Below are 23,960 nucleotides of genomic sequence, written 5' to 3' on the forward strand. Positions count from 1 at the left end.
GGAGTAAACACCTTAAAACCAAGGAAGTCACTCAGGCTCCCCCTGCTACCTCTTCTGCTGCTGCCGCCTCGGCCTATTCTGCTGCTGCCGCCTCGGCCTCTTCCTCCGCCTCTGGAGGAACGTTGGCACCTGCCGCCCAGCAAACAGGGGATGTACCACCAACACCACCACCACCACCTCCGTCACCAAGCGTCTCAACCATGTCACACGCCAGCGTTCAGCTCTCCATCTCACAAACATTTGATAGAAAGCGTAAATTCCCACCTAGCCACCCTCGATCCCTGGCCCTGAATGCCAGCATTTCTAAACTACTGGCCTATGAAATGCTGTCATTTAGGCTGGTGGACACAGACAGCTTCAAACAGCTCATGTCGCTTGCTGTCCCACAGTATGTTGTTCCCAGCCGGCACTACTTCTCCAAGAGAGCCGTGCCTTCCCTGCACAACCAAGTATCCGATAAAATCAAGTGTGCACTGCGCAACGCCATCTGTGGCAAGGTCCACCTAACCACAGATACGTGGACCAGTAAGCACGGCCAGGGACGCTATATCTCCCTAACTGCACACTGGGTAAATGTAGTGGCAGCTGGGCCCCAGGCGGAGAGCTGTTTGGCGCACGTCCTTCCGCCGCCAAGGATCGCAGGGCAACATTCTTTGCCTCCTGTTGCCACCTCCTCCTTCTCGGCTTCCTCCTCCTCTTCTTCCACCTGCTCATCCAGTCAGCCACACACCTTCACCACCAACTTCAGCACAGCCCGGGGTAAACGTCAGCAGGCCATTCTGAAACTCATATGTTTGGGGGACAGGCCCCACACCGCACAGGAGTTGTGGCGGGGTATAGAACAACAGATCGACGAGTGGTTGCTGCCGGTGAGCCTCAAGCCCGGCCTGGTGGTGTGTGATAATGGGCGAAATCTCGTTGCAGCTCTGGGACTAGCCAATTTGACGCACATCCCTTGCTTGGCGCATGTGCTGAATTTGGTGGTGCAGAAGTTCATTCACAACTACCCCGACATGTCAGAGCTGCTGCATAAAGTGCGGGCCGTCTGTTCGCGCTTCCGGCGTTCACATCCTGCTGCTGCTCGCCTGTCTGCGCTACAGCGTAACTTCGGCCTTCCCGCTCACCGCCTCATATGCGACGTGCCCACCAGGTGGAACTCCACCTTGCACATGCTGGACAGACTGTGCGAGCAGCAGCAGGCCATAGTGGAGTTTCAGCTGCAGCACGCACGGGTCAGTCGCACTACAGAACAGCACCACTTCACCACCAAAGACTGGGCCTCCATGCGAGACCTGTGTGCCCTGTTGCGCTGTTTCGAGTACTCCACCAACATGGCCAGTGGCGATGACACCGTTATCAGCGTTACAATACCACTTCTATGTCTCCTTGAGAAAACACTTAGGGCGATGATGGAAGAGGAGGTGGCCCAGGAGGAGGAGGAGGAGGAGGAGGAAGAGGGGTCATTTTTAGCACTTTCAGGCCAGTCTCTTCGAAGTGACTCAGAGGGAGGTTTTTGGCAACAGCAGAGGCCAGGTACAAATGTGGCCAGCCAGGGCCCACTACTGGAGGACGAGGATGAGTGGTGGCACCCAACGCAGCTCGGGTCCATCACTGGTGCGTGGCTGGGGGGAAAGGCAGGACGATGACGATACGCCTCCCACAGAGGACAGCTTGTCCTTACCCCTGGGCAGCCTGGCACACATGAGCGACTACATGCTGCAGTGCCTGCGCAACGACAGCAGAGTTGCCCACATTTTAACCTGTGCGGACTACTGGGTTGCCACCCTGCTGGATCCACGCTACAAAGACAATGTGCCCACCTTACTTCCTGCACTGGAGCGTGATAGGAAGATGCGCGAGTACAAGCGCACGTTGGTAGACGCGCTACTGAGAGCATTCCCAAATGTCACAGGGGAACAAGTGGAAGCCCAAGGCCAAGGCAGAGGAGGAGCAAGAGGTCGCCAAGGCAGCTGTGTCACGGCCAGCTCCTCTGAGGGCAGGGTTAGCATGGCAGAGATGTGGAAAAGTTTTGTCAACACGCCACAGCTAACTGCACCACCACCTGATACGCAACGTGTTAGCAGGAGGCAACATTTCACTAACATGGTGGAACAGTACGTGTGCACACCCCTCCACGTACTGACTGATGGTTCGGCCCCATTCAACTTCTGGGTCTCTAAATTGTCCACGTGGCCAGAGCTAGCCTTTTATGCCTTGGAGGTGCTGGCCTGCCCGGCAGCCAGCGTTTTGTCTGAACGTGTATTCAGCACGGCAGGGGGCGTCATTACAGACAAACGCAGCCGCCTGTCTACAGCCAATGTGGACAAGCTGACGTTCATAAAAATGAACCAGGCATGGATCCCACAGGACCTGTCCGTCCCTTGTCCAGATTAGACATTAACTACCTCCCCATAACCATATATTATTGGACTCCAGGGCACTTCCTCATTCAATCCTATTTTTATTTTCATTTTACCATTATATTGCGAGGCTACCCAAAGTTGAATGAACCTCTCCTCTGCCTGTGTGCTAGGCCTAAATATATGCCAATGGACTGTTGCAGTGGTGGCTGACATGAAGCCTGATTCTCTGCTATGACATGCAGACTGATTCTCTGCTGACATGAAGCCAGATTGTCTGTTACGGGACCTCTCTCCTCTGCCTGGGTGCTGGGCCTAAATTTATGACAATGGACTGTTGCAGTGGTGGCTGACGTGAAGCCTGATTCTCTGCTATGACATGCAGACTGATTCTCTGCTGACATGAAGCCAGATTGTCTGTTACGGGACCTCTCTGCTCTGCCTGTGTGCTAGGCCTAAATATATGCCAATGGACTGTTGCAGTGGTGGGTGACGTGAAGCCTGATTCTCTGCTATGATATGAAGACTGATTCTCTGCTGACATGAAGCCAGATTGTCTGTTACGGGACCTTTCTCCTCTGCCTGGGTTCTGGGCCTAAATTTATGAAAATTGACTCTTACAGTGGTGGGTGACGTGAAGCCTGATTCTCTGCTATGATATGAAGACTGATTCTCTGCTGACATGAAGCCAGATTCTCTGTTACGGGACCTCTCTCCTCTGCCTGGGTGCTGGGCCTAAATTTATGACAATGGACTGTTGCAGTGGTGGCTGACGTGAAGCCTGATTCTCTGCTATGACATGCAGACTGATTCTCTGCTGACATGAAGCCAGATCCTCTGTTACGGGACCTCTCTCCTCTGCCTGTGTGTGTGCTGGGCCTAAATATATGCCAATGGACTGTTGCAGTGGTGGCTGACGTGAAGCCTCATTCTCTGCTATGACATGTAGACTAATTCTCTGCTGACATGAAGACAGATTCTCTGTTACGGGACCTCCCTCCTCTGCCTGGGTGCTGGGCCTAAATATATGCCAATGGACTGTTGCAGTGGTGGCTGACGTGAAGCCTCATTCTCTGCTATGACATGCAGACTGATTCTCTGCTGACATGAAGCCAGATTCTCTGTTACGGGACCTCTCTCCTCTGCCTGTGTGTGTGCTGGGCCTAAATATATGCCAATGGACTGTTGCAGTGGTGGCTGACGTGAAGCCTCATTCTCTGCTATGACATGCAGACTGATTCTCTGCTGACATGAAGCCAGATTCTCTGTTACGGGACCTCTCTCCTCTGCCTGTGTGCTGGGCCTAAATATATGCCAATGGACTGTTGCAGTGGTGGCTGACGTGAAGCCTCATTCTCTGCTATGACATGCAGACTGATTCTCTGCTGACATGAAGCCAGATTCTCTGTTACGGGACCTCTCTCCTCTGCCTGTGTGTGTGCTGGGCCTAAATATATGCCAATGGACTGTTGCAGTGGTGGCTGACGTGAAGCCTCATTCTCTGCTATGACATGCAGACTAATTCTCTGCTGACATGAAGACAGATTCTCTGTTACGGGACCTCTCTCCTCTGCCTGGGTGCCGGGGCCTAAATATCTGAGAATGGACTGTTCCAGTGGTGGGTGACGGGAAGCCAGATTCTCTGCTATGGAACCTCTCTCCAATTGATTTTGGTTAATTTTTATTTATTTAATTTTTATTTTAATTCATTTCCCTATCCACATTTGTTTGCAGGGGATTTACCTACATGTTGCTGCCTTTTGCAGCCCTCTAGCTCTTTCCTGGGCTGTTTTACAGCCTTTTTAGTGCCGAAAAGTTCGGGTCCCCATTGACTTCAATGGGGTTCGGGTTCGGGACGAAGTTCGGGTCGGGTTCGGATCCCGAACCCGAACATTTCCGGGATGTTCGGCCGAACTTCTCGAACCCGAACATCCAGGTGTTCGCTCAACTCTATTTGCCGGTTAACGGTAGGGTTATGTTTTATCAACCACGGTAAACCCAGAACCATCGGAGCAGGTAAACCTTTCATAACAAAACAAGAAATGAACTCAACATGAGAATCACCCACCCTCAAATGGATATCCCGAACAATATGAGTTAGACATCTTTGCGAGAGGGGGGCGGAATCTATAGCAAACACAGGTATCTCTTTGCTTAATGCGCTAGTTTTAAAACCATGACTCTGAAGAAATTGAAAATCAATAAGATTAACCCCTGCGCCACTGTCAAGAAATACCTTTAACTCAAAATTTCCAGAGTCTAGCGCCACCATGGTAGGCAGGAGGAATCGGGTACTGCAGGTAGGATACGAATATGCCTGCTCTGACTCCCCATTCACACTACCAAGAGTAAGGGAGCTTTTTCTTCCTTTGAAGGAATCCCCTATTTGTTTTTCATTACCACTTCGAGGTTTAATAAAAGGGCACACATTAACGAAATGACCTTCTTTACCACAGAAGTAACACAGTCTATTCAGCTTCCTAAAATTCATATTACCAGAGCAAGAAGTAACCTGACCCAATTGCATAGGCTCCTCTCCAGCCCCTAATTCAAGTGTCATAGTACCCCGAGGGACTGATTCCCCACCAGACAGCACCCCCTGCCCGAGGGGAACCTTGCACCTCTCCCTAAGACGTCTATCAAACCGTACGGCCAAAGACATGGCCGCCTCCAAAGAATCAGGTTTTTCATGAAATGCAAGAGCATCTTTTAATCTCTCAGATAGCCCCTGACAGAACTGACTACGGAGTGCAGGATCATTCCACTCCGAGTCAATCGCCCATCTTCTAAATTCAGCACATTACGTTCTCCCTGGCACAAGCTGCGCAACTTAGATTCAGCCATAGAGACCCGGTCTGGGTCATCATAAATCAGGCCCAGGGCTCCGAAAAATTGATCCACCGACCGGAGGGACTGTGAAACAGTCAGCAGAGAAAAAGCCCAAGACTGAGCGTCACCTTTTAGCAGAGAAATCATAATCCCTACTCTTTGGTTTTCGTCTCCAGATTAAATTGGACGCAGGCGAAAATACAATTTACAGGACTCCCTGAACCAAACAAAGTTATCACTTCCCCCGGAAAACCTATCAGGGAGAGCGACCTTAGGGTCCAGGCAGACCTGGTTTCTCCCGGCGGAACCAGACGCCAAAGTACTCTGACACCGCGCAACCAAATTGCGTAGGTCAGCTACCTCTAAAGACAATCCCCTGCATGCGATCAACCAAAGCATCAATAGTTTCCATCTTGCAAACAGCATAGGAAAAAATTACGGTATGGCGGGTTATAATGTCACGGTAGGTAAGATAAGGGAAGGAAACAGAACACGGCAAAGCAAACAAAACAACTGACTAGGCCCCAAATGCTAGGGAACAAAGGGGTCACCTCCTAGCAATCCCTAAAACACTTTCCCTAAGCTGCTGTGCCCATGTGAATATCTTGATGGTAGATATGCACATGCCGACGTACCTAAGACTATAACACAATGAACCAAACCCTAAGCTGTAGGGAAGTGGGAAAGAGACACCCAGCTCCTTCTACAACCAAAGGAGCTAGCGTCACCCTAGAGGCCTAGACAAAACAGACACAGAAGGAAAAAGGACTTATCTAGAGATGTGTTGGAGCAGACGATCCACCAAACTTCCAGAGCTCACACAAGGCAGAACTATAACCCGCAAAGGCTATAGGGAGAGGGAGGAATAAATAGCCTCACCAATTACCTAAAGAACAACACCTGGGAGGAGGTGGGATTCTGCTCAAACCCACAACAAAACAAACTGTCAGATCGAGTCACGTGCAGCAACTCTGACAGATCTTCTCAGAACACCCACAGGGCAGGGAGTGACAGCCGCCTATCCATTCACTAGAGATCAGCGGTGACATCACTGAGAATGCCGCCTATCCATTCACTAGAAATCAGCGGTAACATCACTGAGAATGCCGCTTATCCATTCACTAGAGATCAGCGGTGACATACAATGCCTTGCAAAAGTATTCACCCCCCCCCCCCTTGACTTTTTTCATATTTTGGTGCCTCACAATCTGGAATTAACATGGATTGTTTGAGGATTTGCATCATGTAATTTAAAGAACATGCCCACAACTTTGATGTTTTTTTTTTTTATTGTGAAGCAAACAACAAATTAACAGAAAAAGTAAATGTGCAGAACTATTCACCCCCCTAAAGTCAGTACTTTGTGGAGCCGCCTTTTGCGGCAATCACAGCTCCAAGTCGCTTTGGATAAGTCTCTATGAGCAGTCGCCACATCTCACCGCTGGGATTGTTGCCCGTTCCTCCTTGCAGAACGTCTCTAGCTCCTTCAGGTCGGATGTTTGCGCTTGTGAACAGCAATCTCTACGTCTGACCACAGATCTTCTATTGGATTGAGATCTGGGCTTAAACCCCTCAAGTGTTGCTTTAGCCGTGTGTTTGGGGTCATTGTCCTGCTGGAAGGTGAGCCTCCGTCCGAGCCTCAGATCACGCACAGAGTGGGGCAGGTTCTGCTGAAGACTATCCCTGTATTTAGCACCGTCCATCTTCCCCTCAGCTCTGACCAGTTTCCCAGTCCCCCCAGTATGATGCTGCCACCACCATGTTTCACTGTGGGGATGGTGTTCTTTGGGTGATGTAATGTGTTGGGTTTGCACCAGACATAGTGTTTTCTCAGATGGCTGAAAAGTTCAATGTTAGTCCCATCAGACCAGAGCACCGTCCTCCATACATTTTGGGAGTCTCCCACAGGCCTTTCCGCAAACTCACACGCACCTTATTGTTTCTAGCTGAAAGTAATGGCTTTCTTCTGGCCACTCTGCCATAAAGCCCAACTCTATGGAGCATACGGCTTATTGTCGTCCTCTGTACAGATCCTACAGTCTCTGCTGTGGAACTCTGCGGCTCCTCCAGGGTTACCTTAGGTCTCTGTGCTGCCTCTCCGATTAATGTCCTCCTTGCCCGGTCCGTGAGGTTTGGTGGGCGGCCGTCTCTTGGCAGGTTTGCTGTTGTACCATGTTCTTTCCATCTGGTTATGATAGATTTGATGGTGCTCCTGGGGATCATCAAAGATTGGGATATTTTTCTATAACCTAACCCTGACTTCTAGTCTCAGCAACATTGTCCCTTACTTGTTTGGAGAGCTCCTCTGTCTTCATGGCAGTGTTTGGTCAGTGATGCCTCTTGCTTAGGTGTTGCAGCCTCTGGTGTGTATATGTAATGACAGATCATGTGACACTTAGATTGCACACAGGTGACATCATGTCACTAATTATGTGACTTCTGAAGGTAATTGGTTGCACCAGAGCTTTTTATGGGCTTCTAACAAAGGGGGTGACTACATACGCACAGGACAATTTTCTGTTTTCTATTTCTAAACAATAGTTTTATTTCTATATTTTTCTCATTTTACTTCACCGACTTAGACTATTGTGTTCTGATCCGTCACAGAGAATCCAGATTAACAAAACATTGAACTTAAGGCTGTAATGTAACAAAACACAAAAAAAGTCAAGGGGGTGAATACTTTTGCAAGGCTCTGTATACCGTTATTCCTGCACAGTGCGCTCTGGCTGTATTATTACAGTGTACGGATCCTGGTGACATCATTACATTTGGCGGCTGTGATGTCACTGGTTAGGCGCCCCTCCTGATAGGCCACGCCCACAGTTTTTAAAACTCCGTGCAGATGTTGAAGTCCTCAGCGCGTTGATTCTTTGTGCGATTTTCCCTCTTTTTAATGGAAAAGTAAAAACAAATCACATCTGCAGATGACGCATTCGTAAATTTTTGCAGAATTTCTGCGAGTCTGCCCTCAGCGGCGCGCATGAAACCGAACGGTATGACCCCCCCATCAGCCAGTGCCCCCCACAAGCTACGACTGCGTGCAACAGCCAATGGCCCCCAATCTATGCCCCCCACCCCCCCAGCAGCCAAACTCCATTGTATCCCAACCATCCCTACGACGCTGTAAGTGCGGGTCCTCCGACAGTGGGCCGCGGTGCGTCTGTAATACGGACACCGTAACATCCATACATCGCCGCGCTCATCCACATGCGGCTTCTGATGAACATTTGCAGCGGATTTCTTAGATTGTCAGCTCCTGGGGACAGCGCTGCGGAATATGTCAGCGCTATAGAAGTGAGGAAAAGAAATATTAGAACGGCGACCCGACTCTGGGCCCTGGCGCCATCTCACGACACGCGCTCCCCCTTTGGTTCCGCTCAGATATCTTCGGAAGTCTTATAGTAAAGAATGAGAAGCACGCTCCGAGCTCTTTATTCCTTTTAGGGACTCGGAGGTGGAGTCTGCACCCATCATACCATACACTCACTAACGCAGGAGCACGACTAGTGTGAACACAACCTAACGGGATTATCTACACTGGATACACTGTAACAACCCCTCAGCTGCAAAAGCACATTCGGTACCGGCCACCCGATACAAGGAAACGTTTCAACGTCAAATAAATGGAGGAAAAATCCGGGAAGCAGGCGCCTCCCCCACCCGGTGTCCACACTCATTATAACTGGGTAACCGCACAGAGCCGAACACCACCTCACAGGAGGGCAGACCGGAAGTACACTGAGCCCCGCAGACAGTCTGGTCATGTGACACAGTAAGGGGGCGTGTCCGCTGGATCTGTACGCTACGTGATAGTGGTTACACCGCCCTCAGCGATTAAGGGCAGCCAATAGGAATCCAGGTTGGACTGCGCAGAATTCTGGGTAGTGTTCCTAACAACGGTTGCTAGGGAGCTCGCACCTGTCCGAGAAGTGCCCGGGAACATGGTGAAGCAAACTATACAGATCTATGCCCGGGTGAAGCCCAGCAGAAGGCCGCACGGGGTGAGAGCAAAGGGGGCGGGGGATGGAGGGGACCCCCAGTGTATGAGTCCTATTATCACCTTTGTACTGATAACATGGACTCCTCATAGTAGTCACTGACAACTGAAAAAACACTGACTACTCTGCGCCGTACACTGAGGTATCTCTGAGTACTCTGTGCCGTACACTGAGGTATCTCTGACTACTCTGTGCCGTACACTGAGGTATCTCTGACTACTCTGCGCCGTACACTGAGGTATCTCTGACTACTCTGCGCCGTACACTGAGGTATCTCTGACTACTCTGCGCCGTACACTGAGGTATCTCTGACTACTCTGCGCCGTACACTGAGGTATCTCTGACTACTCTGTGCCGCACACTGAGGTATCTCTGACTACTCTGCGCCGTACACTGAGGTATCTCTGACTACTCTGCGCCGTACACTGAGGTATCTCTGACTACCCTGTGCCGTACACTGAGGTATCTCTGACTACTCTGTGCCGCACACTGAGGTATCTCTGACTACTCTGCGCCGTACACTGAGGTATCTCTGACTACTCTGCGCCGTACACTGAGGTATTTCTGACTACTCTGCGCCGTACACTGAGGCATCTCTGACTACTCTGCGCCGTACACTGAGGTATCTCTGACTACTCTGCGCCGTACACTGAGGTATCTCTGACTATTCTGCGCCGTACACTGAGGTATCTCTGACTACTCTGCGCCGTACACTGAGGTATCTCTGACTACTCTGCGCCGTACACTGAGGTATCTCTGACTACTCTGTGCCGTACACTGAGGTATCTCTGACTACTCTGTGCCGCACACTGAGGTATCTCTGACTACTCTGCGCCGTACACTGAGGTATCTCTGACTACTCTGTGCCGTACACTGAGGTATCTCTGACTACTCTGCGCCGTACACTGAGGTATCTCTGACTACTCTGTGCCGTACACTGAGGTATCTCTGACTACTCTGTGCCGTACACTGAGGTATCTCTGACTACTCTGTGCCGTACACTGAGGTATCTCTGACTACTCTGCGCCGTACACTGAGGTATCTCTGACTACTCTGCGCCGTACAGTCTGGTATCTCTGACTACTCTGCGCCGTACACTCTGGTATCTCTGACTACTCTGTGCCGTACACACTGGTATCTCTGACTACTCTGCGCTGTACACTCTGGTATCTCTGACTACTCTGCGCTGTACACTCTGGTATCTCTGACTACTCTGTGCCGTACACTCAGGTATCTCTGACTACTCTGTGCCGTACACTGAGGTATCTCTGACTACTCTGCGCCGTACACTGAGGTATCTCTGACTACTCTGTGCCGTACACACTGGTATCTCTGACTACTCTGCGCTGTACACTCTGGTATCTCTGACTACTCTGCGCTGTACACTCTGGTATCTCTGACTACTCTGTGCCGTACACTCAGGTATCTCAGTGTCACGACCATGGTTATGGCCGTGACTCCTGGAACCGCATGCAGTTGCCTGCGGTCTGGTTTTGTTGTTCAACCACAGGTGAGGGCCGCTAGTATGTTGCCTCACGTGTGGTTGCCGCGGGCATCATGTTGTTATTGTCATTATAGCAGCTTGAGCTGTTGCTAGGCAGCTTGCTGTCAAGGGCATGCGGTTGCACCTGGCAACCTGTCTTTTTAGGTGTGCCTTTTGGCTCCATTCACACGTCCGCAGAATAGGTCTGCATCCGTTCCGCAATTTTGCGGAACATGTGCGGACCCATTCATTCTCTATAGGGACGGAATGGATGTGGACAGCACACAGTGTGCTGTCTGCATCCGCAATTGCGGAGCACGACCCCGATCTTCGGGTCCACAGCTCCGCAAAAGATAGAACATGTCCTATTCTTGTCCGCAGCTTGCAGACAAGAATAGGCATTTCTATGGGGGTGCCGAGCTGGTGTGTTGCGGACCCGCAATTTGCGGGTCCGCAACACATCACGGACGTGTGAATGGAGCCTTTGTCTGTTTGTTGTGCACAGGGTTTATGTATGGGTGCACTTTAAGTGGCTACCTTACCCTCTCTGGTGTTGCAAGGGTTAACTCCCTTCCCAGTGTGTGTCTGTGTAGGTGTGGCTACTGGCTATTTAGCTTCTGCTGAGATCAGAAGTCCGAGGGGTACTCCAGCCTTGTTGTTTAGCTGGAGTCATCCTCCTGTTTAATTTACCATCTGCCAGTGAGGGCCACCCTTGTGGTCATAAGTTATACATGATGTTATGAAGATGTTTCGTTGGTCTCTTTGTTTATTGCAGCTTATGGTCCTGGGTTCCTGTGTGATGTGTGGTGTGTGCTGTGTCCGTTTGTGTTCTTGTGGACAGCAGCACTTATACATAGGTTCCAGGCTATGTGTCTGTGGCAGGTAGGTGTGGTACTTGTTTCATTTACCTGCCATTGCCATAAGCTGTTTATGTTCCCCTTTCTTTGTAGCTTGGCCGGTGAGACTCCTGTTCGTCCGTATCTAGGAGGAACAGGTCGTCTTACTCTGCTCCTAGTCCAGGGCCACCCTGAGGGCTAGTAGGAATCTTAGGTTCCAGAGTATGAGCCCTCCTACCATCAGGGTCGGCTCATACGGCTAGGAGACAGGGTTAGAATTAGGGATGTGATAGGAGGTGACCTGCTCCCTGATTCCTGTCCTGGCCTTGCAGCGACCAACATCTTCTGGCATCGCACGGCTGAGGGTTTTCCCCATCCTCAGCCATGACACTCTGACTACTCTGTGCCGTACACTGAGGTATCTCTGACTACCCTGTGCCGTACACTGAGGTATCTCTGACTACCCTGTGCCGTACACTGAGGTATCTCTGACTACCCTGTGCCGTACACTGAGGTATCTCTGACTACTCTGCGCCGTACACTGAGGTATCTCTGACTACTCTGCGCCGTACACTGAGGTATCTCTGACTACTCTGCGCCGTACACTGAGGTATCTCTGACTACTCTGCGCCGTACACTCTGGTATCTCTGACTACTCTGCGCCATATCTTTATGTATGCTGCGGTATGTTATATTATAGGGATATCCTCTGGTATGTTACAGTATAGGGCTATCCTTATTAGGGATCGACCGATATTGATTTTTTTAGGTCCGATACCGATAATTTGTGAACTTTTAGACCGATAGCCGATAATTTATACCGATATTATGTGAATTTTCATTTTTGAAAAAAAAAATTCCTGCTGAAAATGAATGTTTATTGTTAATGTGTATTTTTTTTTTTTTTGTAAATCTTTATTTTTCATTTATACTTATTTTGGTGTTTTTGTTATTTTTATTTTTTCCTTTTTTATTTTATTTTATTTTATTTTATTTTTTTATTTTTTTACTAACTTTTAGCCCCCTTAGGGACTAGAACCCTTGTCCTATTCACCCTGATAGAGCTCCATCAGGGTGAATAGGAGCTCACACTGTCCCTGCTGCTCTGTGCTTTGTGCACACAGCAGCATGGAGCTTACTATGGCAGCCAGGGCTTCAATAGCATCCTGGCTGCCATGGTAACCGATCGGAGCCCCAGGCTTACACTGCTGGGGCTTCGATCGGAGGAGCAGGGGAGAGGGGATCCTGTGGCCACTGCCACCAATGATTAATACTGGGGGGGCGCACTGCGCCACCAATGTTGCTAATACTGGGGTGGGGGGCCGCGGGAGCACTGAGCCACCAATGATTAAGGCGGGTGCACTGCGCCACCAATGAAGATAAGTCTCTCATTCATTCATATACAGGAGGCGGGAGCTGGCTGCAGAATCACATAGCCGGCTCCCGACCTCTATGAGCGGTAGCTGCGATCCGCGGCACCTGAGGGGTTAACTACCGCAGATCGCAGCTATTGCTCATAGTGGTCGGGAGCCGGCTATGTGATTCTGCAGCTCCCGCCTCCTGTATATGAATGAATGAGAGACTTATCTTCATTGGTGGCGCAGTGGCCATAGCTCCTCCCCTCCTCTTGTCCCCTGTCCTCCCATTGGTGGCGGTGGCAGTGGCAGTGGCAGCAGCAGCACAGGGGGGAGGGAGACACTGCTTCCTTCTCCCCTGTGCTGCAGAGGGAACACGGAGAGCGCTGACAGCAGCGCGATCTGTGTTCCCAATACGTTATCGGAATATCGGCAAAATAAATACCGATAACAGTCAAAATCCTCAATATCGGCCGATAATATCGGTAAAACCGATAATCGGTCGATCCCTAATCCTTATCCTCTGGTATGTTACAGTATAGGGCTATCCTCCGCTATGTTACAGTATAGGGCTATCCTCCGCTATGTTAAAGTATAGGGCTATCCTCCGCTATGTTACAGTATAGGGCTATCCTCCGCTATGTTACAGTATAGGGCTATCCTCCGCTATGTTACAGTATAGGGCTATCCTCCGCTATGTTACAGTATAGGGCTATCCTCCGCTATGTTACAGTATAGGGCTATCCTCCGCTATGTTACAGTATAGGGCTATCCTCCGCTATGTTACAGTATAGGGCTATCCTCTGGTATGTTACAGTATAGGGCTATCCTTATCCTCCGCTATGTTACAGTATAGGGCTATCCTCCGCTATGTTACAGTATAGGGCTATCCTCTGGTATGTTACAGTATAGGGCTATCCTCCGCTATGTTACAGTATAGGGCTTTCCTCCGCTATGTTACAGTATAGGGCTTGCCTCCGCTATGTTACAGTATAGGGCTTGCCTCCGCTATGTTACAGTATAGGGCTTGCCTCCGCTATGTTACAGTATAGGGCTAGCCTCCGCTATGTTACAGTATAGGGCTAGCCTCCGCTATGTTACAGTATAGGGCTAGCCTCCGCTATGTTACAGTATAGGGCTAGCCTCCGCTATGTTACAGTATAGGGCTTTCCTCCGCTATGTTACAGTATAGGGCTTTCCTCCGCTATGTTACAGTATAGGGCTTTCCTCCGCTATGTTACAGTATAGGGCTTTCCTCCGCTATGTTACAGTATAGGGCTAGCCTCCGCTATGTTACAGTATAGGGCTATCCTCTGGTATGTTACAGTATAGGGCTATCCTCCGCTATGTTACAGTATAGGGCTTTCCTCCGCTATGTTACAGTATAGGGCTTTCCTCCGCTATGTTACAGTATAGGGCTATCCTCCGGTATGTTACAGTATAGGGCTATCCTCCGCTATGTTACAGTATAGGGCTATCCTCCGCTATGTTACAGTATAGGGCTATCCTCCGCTATGTTACAGTATAGGGCTTTCCTCCGCTATGTTACAGTATAGGGCTAGCCTCCGCTATGTTACAGTATAGGGCTATCCTCTGGTATGTTACAGTATAGGGCTATCCTCCGCTATGTTACAGTATAGGGCTTTCCTCCGCTATGTTACAGTATAGGGCTTTCCTCCGCTATGTTACAGTATAGGGCTTTCCTCCGCTATGTTACAGTATAGGGCTATCCTCCGGTATGTTACAGTATAGGGCTATCCTCCGCTATGTTACAGTATAGGGCTATCCTCCGCTATGTTACAGTATATACACATTATACGGTATACTCGGTGCTGACCTCCTCTCTGTCTCCCTACAGATCTATTCCGTTAATAATGACGAGGCGTCTTCGTCCCTGGAGATCATCGTCCCTCGGGACCTGGCGGACGGATTTGTTAATAATAAGAGGGAGACGTACAAGTTCCGGTGCGTTCCGTTTCTGCAGAATTTTCTGTAAAATATTTGGAGGTTTTGGATTCATTTTATTAAAATATTTCCCGTTGGTCACTGGAGTCACCAGGTTGTCTGCGCTCAGGCTTCGGGGGCACTTACCTCTCCATTCCTGTATTTTTTCGGTTCCAGTTTCTGATAAGTACATGTACATTTAGGGCTAAGCTGTAAGAACCTGGCTGCAGAGGGGTTAAGTCATGGCTATTGAAGGGTCAGGTGGCGGCCGCGGTGTGGGCGACGCTGCCACAGGTGGTACCTTAGGTGAAAGAAGGTTGTCCCAAGCAGGTGACCCCCCCCTTGGTGTTATGAGGTGTCCGTCTCTGCACCCCAGCAATGTGTTTAATTTCCTCGCTGTACGCTCCCAGTAACAGGAGGCGTCCTCGCACCCGGCTCAGTGCGGGTCGGACGCGCGCCACAAAATAAATTCCACCTTGCTACGTTTTTCACAGGATTTTTACTGCCCAGAACTAATCTCCGCCATCAATTTGCTGACAATAGTACAAGCCGGCGCTCGGGCAGAACACAGGGCGCTTTGTTTCGTTCTGCACGCGGTTTTTACGAGCGGTGGGGGGGGGGGGGGGGGGGCTATGAATCGAGCTCTGTTCCACACACCGAGGTGCTAAAAACTGCTAATTCGTTGGATATTTTGCAGGTTTCAAGAGACATTTGACCAAGAAGCGAAGCAAGAAGCCGTATTTGAATGCATCGCGAAACCAGTGGCAGAGAGGTAAGGTGACGGTGGTAACGGGGCGGAGGATCATTGCAAAGCCGTGCCACAGGCTGCCATGCACACTGCTGTGGGCACTGCATTGTGGTAATGACCGTTAGTCTGCCATGTGAGTATGGGGGCGATATACTGTCCCTTAGTGCAGTTCTATGTTGTAATCAGTGGGTTAGTATGGGTTAATAAATCGCCTTCAGAAATACAGGTTGGCTCCAAACTTCCTGAGATCTAAGATGTTTCACAGCTGAGGGTTTGTTACTGTTGTATCCGGTCTATACAATATTCATAAGCTACTCTCTCTCCTATCTTGATGATTTGTTACAGTGTGTCAGTCTGGAGTCCAGTGGTCGGACCCCCCCGCGATCAGCTAGTTATCCCCTGGCCTGTGAACTTGGTACAACCCCTTTAAATGTCCCTTTGAATAAACTCATGGGTGACACAGCCCCACCCCCACCCATCATAACCCATTCCTCCCATATATCAAAATGACCGTTATGGAAAATATATAAAAATATTATAATAAGAAATATTTTAGTTGCATTTTATGAAAAAAATGTAAAATGTGAAAAACAGACTATTTTCCCACTTTTTTGTTACTTTTTACATTTTTCTTTTGATATAAAATAAAAAAAATACTTCTATAAAAAAAAAAAGCTCCCAGTAAAAAAAATACGCAAAAATTATTTACATACCCGAACAGGAGTTCAAAGAAGCATGTATTTAATAAAAACTGAAAACCTGCCGGGTCAGGAAGGGGGATACATGGACCAGTATTAAACTGGTTAATAAAGATTTTTTTTGTGACCCCTGAATTTGCGGCTCGTCCCCTTGGTTATGGCGGACTTTGGGGTTTGTGATGCTTCTGGATATCGCTCTGATCACGGTGAGTGGTTTCCTAGTCGTTGGTATTTTCCTGTGGTCTGTGAAATGCTGCTCGTATGAGGGTCGGTCGGTGCCTCTGTTCACATTTTGGGGCACATCTTGGGGTGTGTTCACACTGTGCCAGGAGATATGCCGACTTCTCCATAGGCCCCATTCACCTGACAGACGGCCAAAGAGTCTCCTTTTGTCCATGGGAGTCTACAGACGACGGATGGCGCTTTGTACAGTGTCACCTGTATGTATACACCCGGAAACCCTCCCGATGTGTCGAGCTGCACTGCCGCCCCAATACGAAAAAGATAAAACTGCATGAGTGTAGGGTCCCGCCGGCATGGGACCCCGGAGCGGAGTGTAGGGTCCTGCCGGCATGGGACCCCGGAGCGGAGTGTAGGCTCCTGCCGGCATGGGACCCCGGAGCGGAGTGTAGGCTCCTGCCGGCATGGGACCCCGGAGCGGAGTGTAGGCTCCTGCCGGCATGGGACCCCGGAGCGGAGTGTAGGCTCCTGCCGGCATGGGACCCCGGAGCGGAGTGTAGGCTCCTGCCGGCATGGGACCCCGGAGCGGAGTGTAGGCTCCAGGGTGAGATGTCTCTGCCCCCGCGAGTGACCGCTGGCGCTCAAAGTGGGTCTCACACATCAGATTTATGTCAGAGGCCCCCCCTTCCGTATCATCAGGTCGCTCTGTTTCATTAAAACAAGAACAAATCCATATTGTCAGATGGAGTTTTCCCCCCTCCCTCCATCACAAGCTTTTCCTCATAAGGCTGGTCCACGGTAGCCAAATGGCAAGTGCCAACCAGGCCAGAGACGTGTTAATGGCGCGTCTGGATATTGGGAGTAGGAGGATCACTCCAGCACTTCCCGTAAGTCTTCTCGTCCAGTACATGAATACTCAGGAAAAGAGGTAGATATGCGTTATGTAGCGTTACCGCATTCTTTCTGGAGATGCATCTTTTATATGATTTAACCCTCTGTGCTGGACGTCTACAAGAGGCAAAAAACGATCAAAGTGCAGGTACGCAGCATGAAGGGCCTGACATCGCGTCTGAGCAAGCACTGCCAGAAGAGCGCGGCCATGGCGCTCGGCTCCTGGGTGCAATCAGTGAGGACACAGAGCGGGAGAAGCTGCGTCCTCTGACCCAGTGATGTCATGTACAAGGTCCCATCCTCTGACTGGCACTTTTCAGTAACCCCGTCACATGGTCGCACGCAGGGATTTATTCTATATTCATCGCCATGAATTACGTATCTTGTGAAGCTTTGCTTTGGTTACAGGTAGATGCTGCATCATCCGGATACGGTGGGCAATCGCTGCACAATCTTGAAGGTGAAAACCTCAGTTTTACTTGCAGAATTGCGAAGCCATTGGACACTGACACCGCTGTCCAATCACAGGAAAGGGGGCGCGAATACTTTTTATGGGAATTAGCGAGGGCTGCAGGTCACTTCACTTCTAGGGTCTCTAATGGTGTTTGGTTAAGCGCGGTCAGAAGCTTTTATGATCCATCTCGGACAGCATTCAAGTATTGCGCAAGGCCCGGGGTTACTGTTGACAAGGCCGATGTTTTCCATAACAGAACATTGTTTTCTGTTCTTTGCGACTTGACACGGACACTTGGAACAAGGCGTGCGCCGAGAGGCCAGAGCCTAATCATCTGTGGGAGTAACGCCTCGCACTCTGCAGCTGACGCTGGCCCCTGGAACTGACTGCCGGGAATCCTCATCATCCGGGGTCCCCTGCTCTTCTGGGGTTCCGCTCTGTGCTCGTCAGTGTACTCTACATGAGCGTGTTTGTTAGGAAGCAGGGAATCCTCATCATCTGGGGTCCCCTGATCTTCTGGGGTTCCGCTCTGTGCTCGTCAGTGTAATCTAACCGAGCGTGTTTGTTAGGAAGCAGGGAATCCTCATCATCCGGGGTCCTCTGCTCTTCTGGAGTTCGGCTCTGTGCTCGTCAGTGTACTCTACACGAGCGTGTTTGTTAGGAAGCAGGGAATCCTCATCATCCGGGGTCCCCTGCTCTTCTGGAGTTCAGCTCTGCGCTCGTCAGTGTACTCTATATGAGCATGTTTGTTAGGAAGCAGGGAATCCTCATCATCCGGGGTCCTCTGCTCTTCTGGAGTTCGGCTCTGTGCTCGTCAGTGTACTCTACACGAGCGTGTTTGTTAGGAAGCAGGGAATCCTCATCATCCGGGGTCCCCTGCTCTTCTGGAGTTCAGCTCTGCGCTCGTCAGTGTACTCTATATGAGCATGTTTGTTAGGAAGCAGGGAATCCTCATCATCCGGGGTCCTCCGCTCTTCTGGAGTTCAGCTCTGCGCTCGTCAGTGTACTCTATATGAGCGTGTTTGTTAGGAAGCAGGGAATCCTCATCATCCGGGGTCCCCTGATCTTCTGGGGTTCCGCTCTGTGCTCGTCAGTGTACTCTAACCGAGCGTGTTTGTTAGGAAGCAGGGAATCCTCATCATCCGGGGTCCCCTGCTCTTCTGGAGTTCAGCTCTGCGCTCGTCAGTGTACTCTATATGAGCGTGTTTGTTAGGAAGCAGGGAATCCTCATCATCCGGGGTCCTCCGCTCTTCTGGAGTTCAGCTCTGCGCTCGTCGGTGTACTCTACACGAGCGTGTTTGTTAGGAAGCAGGGAATCCTCATCATCCGGGGTCCCCTGCTCTTCTAGAGTTCAGCTCTGCGCTCGTCAGTGTACTCTATATGAGCGTGTTTGTTAGGAAGCAGGGAATCCTCATCATCCGGGGTCCCCTGCTCTTCTAGAGTTCAGCTCTGCACTCATCATTCCGCCGCTGAAATGTAGCCGTCCTGCTGTGAAATCTGCGACAAATCCGCAACCTCATTGACACTTGGAAATCTGCAGCGTGTTCAGAAAAAGTAGAAACAAGTCTGCAGCACGTGGATGTGGTCGGTAATATGCTGATCACTGCACAAAATCCGCCGCAATTCCGTCTATTGTGAATGCAGCCTGACGCTATTTTTCTTCCTTGCATCATTTCTGGCGTCTCCATGCGGCTGAACGTTTTAACCATTTTCGTCAGTCCTTGGGTTTCCGCGGTAGTATGTGACGGTCTTCGGTGTCCATCTCCCCGTGTGTTACATTGTCGGATGTTCCAGACGGCTGGTTCCTCTCACATCATGTGCGTCACTCTCGTCATTCCTTGTGCCTTGTGCACACAGCTGTGTCATTGCACGCCGCAGCTGCTCTATCATGCGCCGTCAGTACACAATGTCTCCGTCAGTCTATTACCGCACCATCGAGGCTCCGGGATGAAGAGTCCTTATTTTAGTTCATTTCATCATATCCTATGTGTTAAAAAAAAAATATAATGCTAAAATGGCAAAGGAGGAACTGGGCTCTTAAAGGGAAAGTCATGTCCGTAAAATACTTAAAGGAACAATCTGGGCAAAACTACAGTCTGTCAACTAATGCAGGGACCGGGGTGCGTGTTCTTTAACTTTCTGCGTTAGGCTCCTCACCTTCAGATCCTGCACCTTTCAAGAGCCCCCGTCTCCGTCTTCATCCGGCCGGCGATGGGGAGGATCACATTCATCAATCCCTTTAATGGCTGGCCAAGAGCAGCACATCACCACTGAAGCCAGTCATTGGCTGCAGCATTGCCTATGCGCCACCGGGGACTAGAAGATGGAGGGAGCGGCGGGGAGCAGGTAGGTGTGAATCTTCTTTCAGGGGGCATGCTGAACCCCTTTAAGGAGTTATCCAATGTATGTTCGCTGCTACTCCCCTGCGATCACTGGAAGGGGTCCCGAGCCTCACCGTCACTGTATGACTAGAGCAGGGGTCAGGCATGTGCGCTGCCATCTGACTGTCAGTCCCATAGAGTACAGCACTTGGCTCTCTCAGTCAGTCTCATACAGGTTTAATGGAACAGAAGTGCACTCGTGTGTCTATTGCTCCATTCAAGGGGGGGGGGGGGGGGGCTCAGGACCCCTGCCTTAGTGGTCGGTTGGGGTCCCGCAGTCATGCATCCCTTGGATAGGAGATAATTGTGATTACCCCTTTAAGTGGTAATACAGCCGCAGCACATAAGGGGTCAGGACCCTGCTGCTGCAGTAAAGGGTTAAGCTGCGGGTCAGAACGCGGTGTTCAGCCGGGCTGTATGGTAACGTGGACATTGCAGGGAGATGATTCATTATATCCACAGCCTCTCTATATAAATAATGCAGAGGAGATTTTTCTACTTCTGACACGTTTCTATTTATACAGCTTCCTTGCCGAAAACGGCTCCAAATCCTCCCGCTCCTCCATCGAAATCCAGGAAACCGGACGTCTTCTGAGCCTTTCTTATGTTCTAAATCTGTCACGCTTCATTTAAAGGCCGCTGGCCCGGGCTCGGATTCCTTTGGTGCGGTGCCCTGCGTCGTCCGTGCAGCCACAAAGCTGTCAGTGTTCCCTCGCCTCCTTTTCTTCTTCTTTTTATTAGTCCGGATCCAGCGTATTTGTACAGTCTAATGAGGGGGCTTCGCATGATACCCGGCTCTTGTTGCTGGCGATCATAGACGGAAATTTTACGTGATGCAAACAAGCTGCGCGCCTTCGGTTATTGTCACACGAGCTCCTACGTTGGACCCAAAGTGAAGATTTGAAGAGCATTTCCATGAAAAAGGCGCAATAATTTTTTCTGTCCTGGACCGTGATGTATTTCAACAAAGCCTTAAATTCAGACCAGGCGACATCCTTCTTGGCTGGATTACTGACACTGGCGGGGAGAGGGGGGCAAACCTCTTTGTGGCATCAGGACTGGCGTCCGTTTTTAGTTTGCTTCTTTACATCTTTTTTTCCCCATTCACATCCGGAGCTGATTTCATAATTCTGCTGCTTTCCTGTTGGCTCTGACACTTCAGAACATCTGTTTTCGTTGCTTGGGCTTCTGTACGCGGTAAACTCTGCTGTGCCGCATCCAAGAGGTCCCGGTTATGCCAGTCACTATATAGTGGATGCTTTATATTCAGTTTTAACTGGCGTTTTAATTGGATGTAAATCCAAAAGATGAGCCCAATTTCAATCAAGAATCGCCTGATTCTTGAGGATCCGGATTCTTTCAGGACCCAAGCCTCGACGTAAAAGTGTCTGAAAGGTTGCAGCGATGGTAGGGACTATAACGGACCGGGTTAAGGTGCTGGTTGGCCTGGTGGTGGGCTTCTGGGGCAGCCATCCTGCGAGGTCCTACTGGCACCAGGCTGTGTTTTCCTTCGGCAATCCTCGGCGCTATATGGCAGGCCATCGAACTAAAGCCCATATTGTTCTTTGTTTAGTCTGAGAGCCGACAACCCCTATGGTCATAACCAGTGGCCATTCCTGTTCCCAGTCCTGCCGTTCCCAGCCTCTTCCATTGCCCACCAGGAACAGAGGCGCAGGAACATTGGGCAGATTAAAGATTTTAATGTATTATTTTTAATTTGCCACAGGTTACCACCATCGGGGTTGGGCCGGACTACCTCTTTAACATGGACTGTTGCCTTTTCTCATAATCTTATAATAAACTAATGGCAACAGCTTATAGAAAAAGGGACTTATTCTGTACAGGTCACTGCTGAGCAGCTCCTCGTGGGCGGGACCAGAGTATGATTGGCAGCTCCGCTTGTGCTATGCTGCACCGCATGCTGTTACTTACAGACTGATCGCTCCGCTTACAAGACGCTTCTCCGCCGCCTTTATAAATGGCGATCCTTCCCTGCCGCAGGCCGTTTCTCCGGGTACGTTTTAGGATCATTTCTGCCCATTGTTTGTGATCTTGAAGTTGTCTTCATACATGAGCCCGACCATCTTGGCCGCCCCTCCCCCTATGTTTTTAGTTTTTTTTTCATCTTGTTACACAGACATCTGGTGCACATCGATTTCGGCGCCGCTCGCTTGTGCTTGTTATTTGTTTGTAATCATTTGCGATTTACACAAGGGCGCTCATGCCGAAGGAATTTTCTAATAATAACCCCAAGTTCAATTTGTCACCCCCGATGCCACACGTCTGCACCTTGGCGGTTTTGCTCGGGTTGCGGACTGACTCCGCATACCTCTCTGTTAACATCTCATTAGCGGTACGGGGGCTGTTTGAAACCGGGATGTAAATGTCTCTGCCTGAGGCCACATGTGGCTGGAAATAGCCGAATAACTGGATACTGATGTGTGGCCACGTGTAGAGGAGAACTGCAGATGGAGGATCGGAGGCCAGTACTCCGGCCTGAGGGGGCGCTAACGAGTTCTGCTGACTGTCACAAGCACCCCAGCCATCCTTCCTGGTCTTTACACGATTCGCATCCTGCTTCACTGCGGGTGCAGCTGTCACTTCCCGTTACCTGGCAGCAGAGCAGCTGTCACTTCCCGTTACCTGGCAGCAGAGCAGCTGTCACTTCCCTTGCCTGGCAGCAGAGCAGCTGTCACTTCCCGTTACCTGGCAGCAGAGCAGCTGTCACTTCCCGTTACCTGGCAGCAGAGCAGCTGTCACTTCCCTTGCCTGGAAGCAGAGCTGCTGTCCCTTCCCTTGCCTGGCAGCAGAGCAGCTGTCACTTCCCGTTACCTGGCAGCAGAGCAGCTGTCACTTCCCGTTACCTGGCAGCAGAGCAGCTGTCACTTCCCGTTACCTGGCAGCAGAGCAGCTGTCACTTCCCGTTACCTGGCAGCAGAGCAGCTGTCACTTCCCGTTACCTGGCAGCAGAGCAGCTGTCACTTCCCGTTACCTGGCAGCAGAGCAGCTGTCACTTCCCGTTACCTGGCAGCAGAGCAGCTGTCACTTCCCGTTACCTGGCAGCAGAGCAGCTGTCACTTCCCGTTACCTGGCAGCAGAGCAGCTGTCACTTCCCGTTACCTGGCAGCAGAGCAGCTGTCACTTCCCGTTACCTGGCAGCAGAGCAGCTGTCACTTCCCGTTACATGGCAGCAGAGCAGCTGTCACTTCCCTTGCCCGGAAGCAGAGCTGCTGTCACTTCCCTTGCCCGGAAGCAGAGCTGCTGTCACTTCCCTTGCCCGGCAGCAGAGCTGCTGTCACTTCCCGTTACCTGGCAGCAGAGCAGCTGTCACTTCCCGTTACCTGGCAGCAGAGCAGCTGTCACTTCCCGTTACCTGGCAGCAGAGCAGCTGTCACTTCCCGTTACCTGGCAGCAGAGCAGCTGTCACTTCCCGTTACCTGGCAGCAGAGCTGCTGTCACTTCCCGTTACCTGGCAGCAGAGCTGCTGTCACTTCCCGTTACCTGGCAGCAGAGCAGCTGTCACTTCCCGTTACCTGGCAGCAGAGCAGCTGTCACTTCCCGTTACCTGGCAGCAGAGCAGCTGTCACTTCCCGTTACCTGGCAGCAGAGCAGCTGTCACTTCCCGTTACCTGGCAGCAGAGCAGCTGTCACTTCCCGTTACCTGGCAGCAGAGCAGCTGTCACTTCCCGTTACCTGGCAGCAGAGCAGCTGTCACTTCCCGTTACCTGGCAGCAGAGCAGCTGTCACTTCCCGTTACCTGGCAGCAGAGCAGCTGTCACTTCCCGTTACCTGGCAGCAGA

At 50.6% G+C, this 23,960-nt stretch overlaps 1 protein-coding gene across 4 annotated transcripts in view; it reads left to right on the forward strand.

The window, feature by feature from the left end:
• The first annotated feature begins 9,088 nt into the window (after nt 1–9,088).
• The window catches only part of KIF6 (kinesin family member 6), a 142,287-nt gene continuing 127,415 nt past the window's right edge, over nt 9,089–23,960 (forward strand). For 3 of the 4 annotated variants that reach the window (XM_044286581.1, XM_044286584.1, XM_044286582.1), the window contains exons 1-3: nt 9,089–9,193; nt 14,723–14,829; nt 15,506–15,580. In XM_044286581.1, the coding sequence (XP_044142516.1) occupies nt 9,134–9,193; nt 14,723–14,829; nt 15,506–15,580 (242 nt within the window). In that variant the 5' untranslated portion in view covers nt 9,089–9,133. Of the gene's footprint in view, nt 9,194–14,722; nt 14,830–15,505; nt 15,581–22,075; nt 22,175–23,960 lie in introns of those variants that run through there. The other variant, XM_044286585.1, reaches the window with a different exon arrangement.

Source organism: Bufo gargarizans, chromosome 3, assembly GCF_014858855.1.
Source record: "Bufo gargarizans isolate SCDJY-AF-19 chromosome 3, ASM1485885v1, whole genome shotgun sequence".
NCBI lineage: Eukaryota > Metazoa > Chordata > Amphibia > Anura > Bufonidae > Bufo > Bufo gargarizans.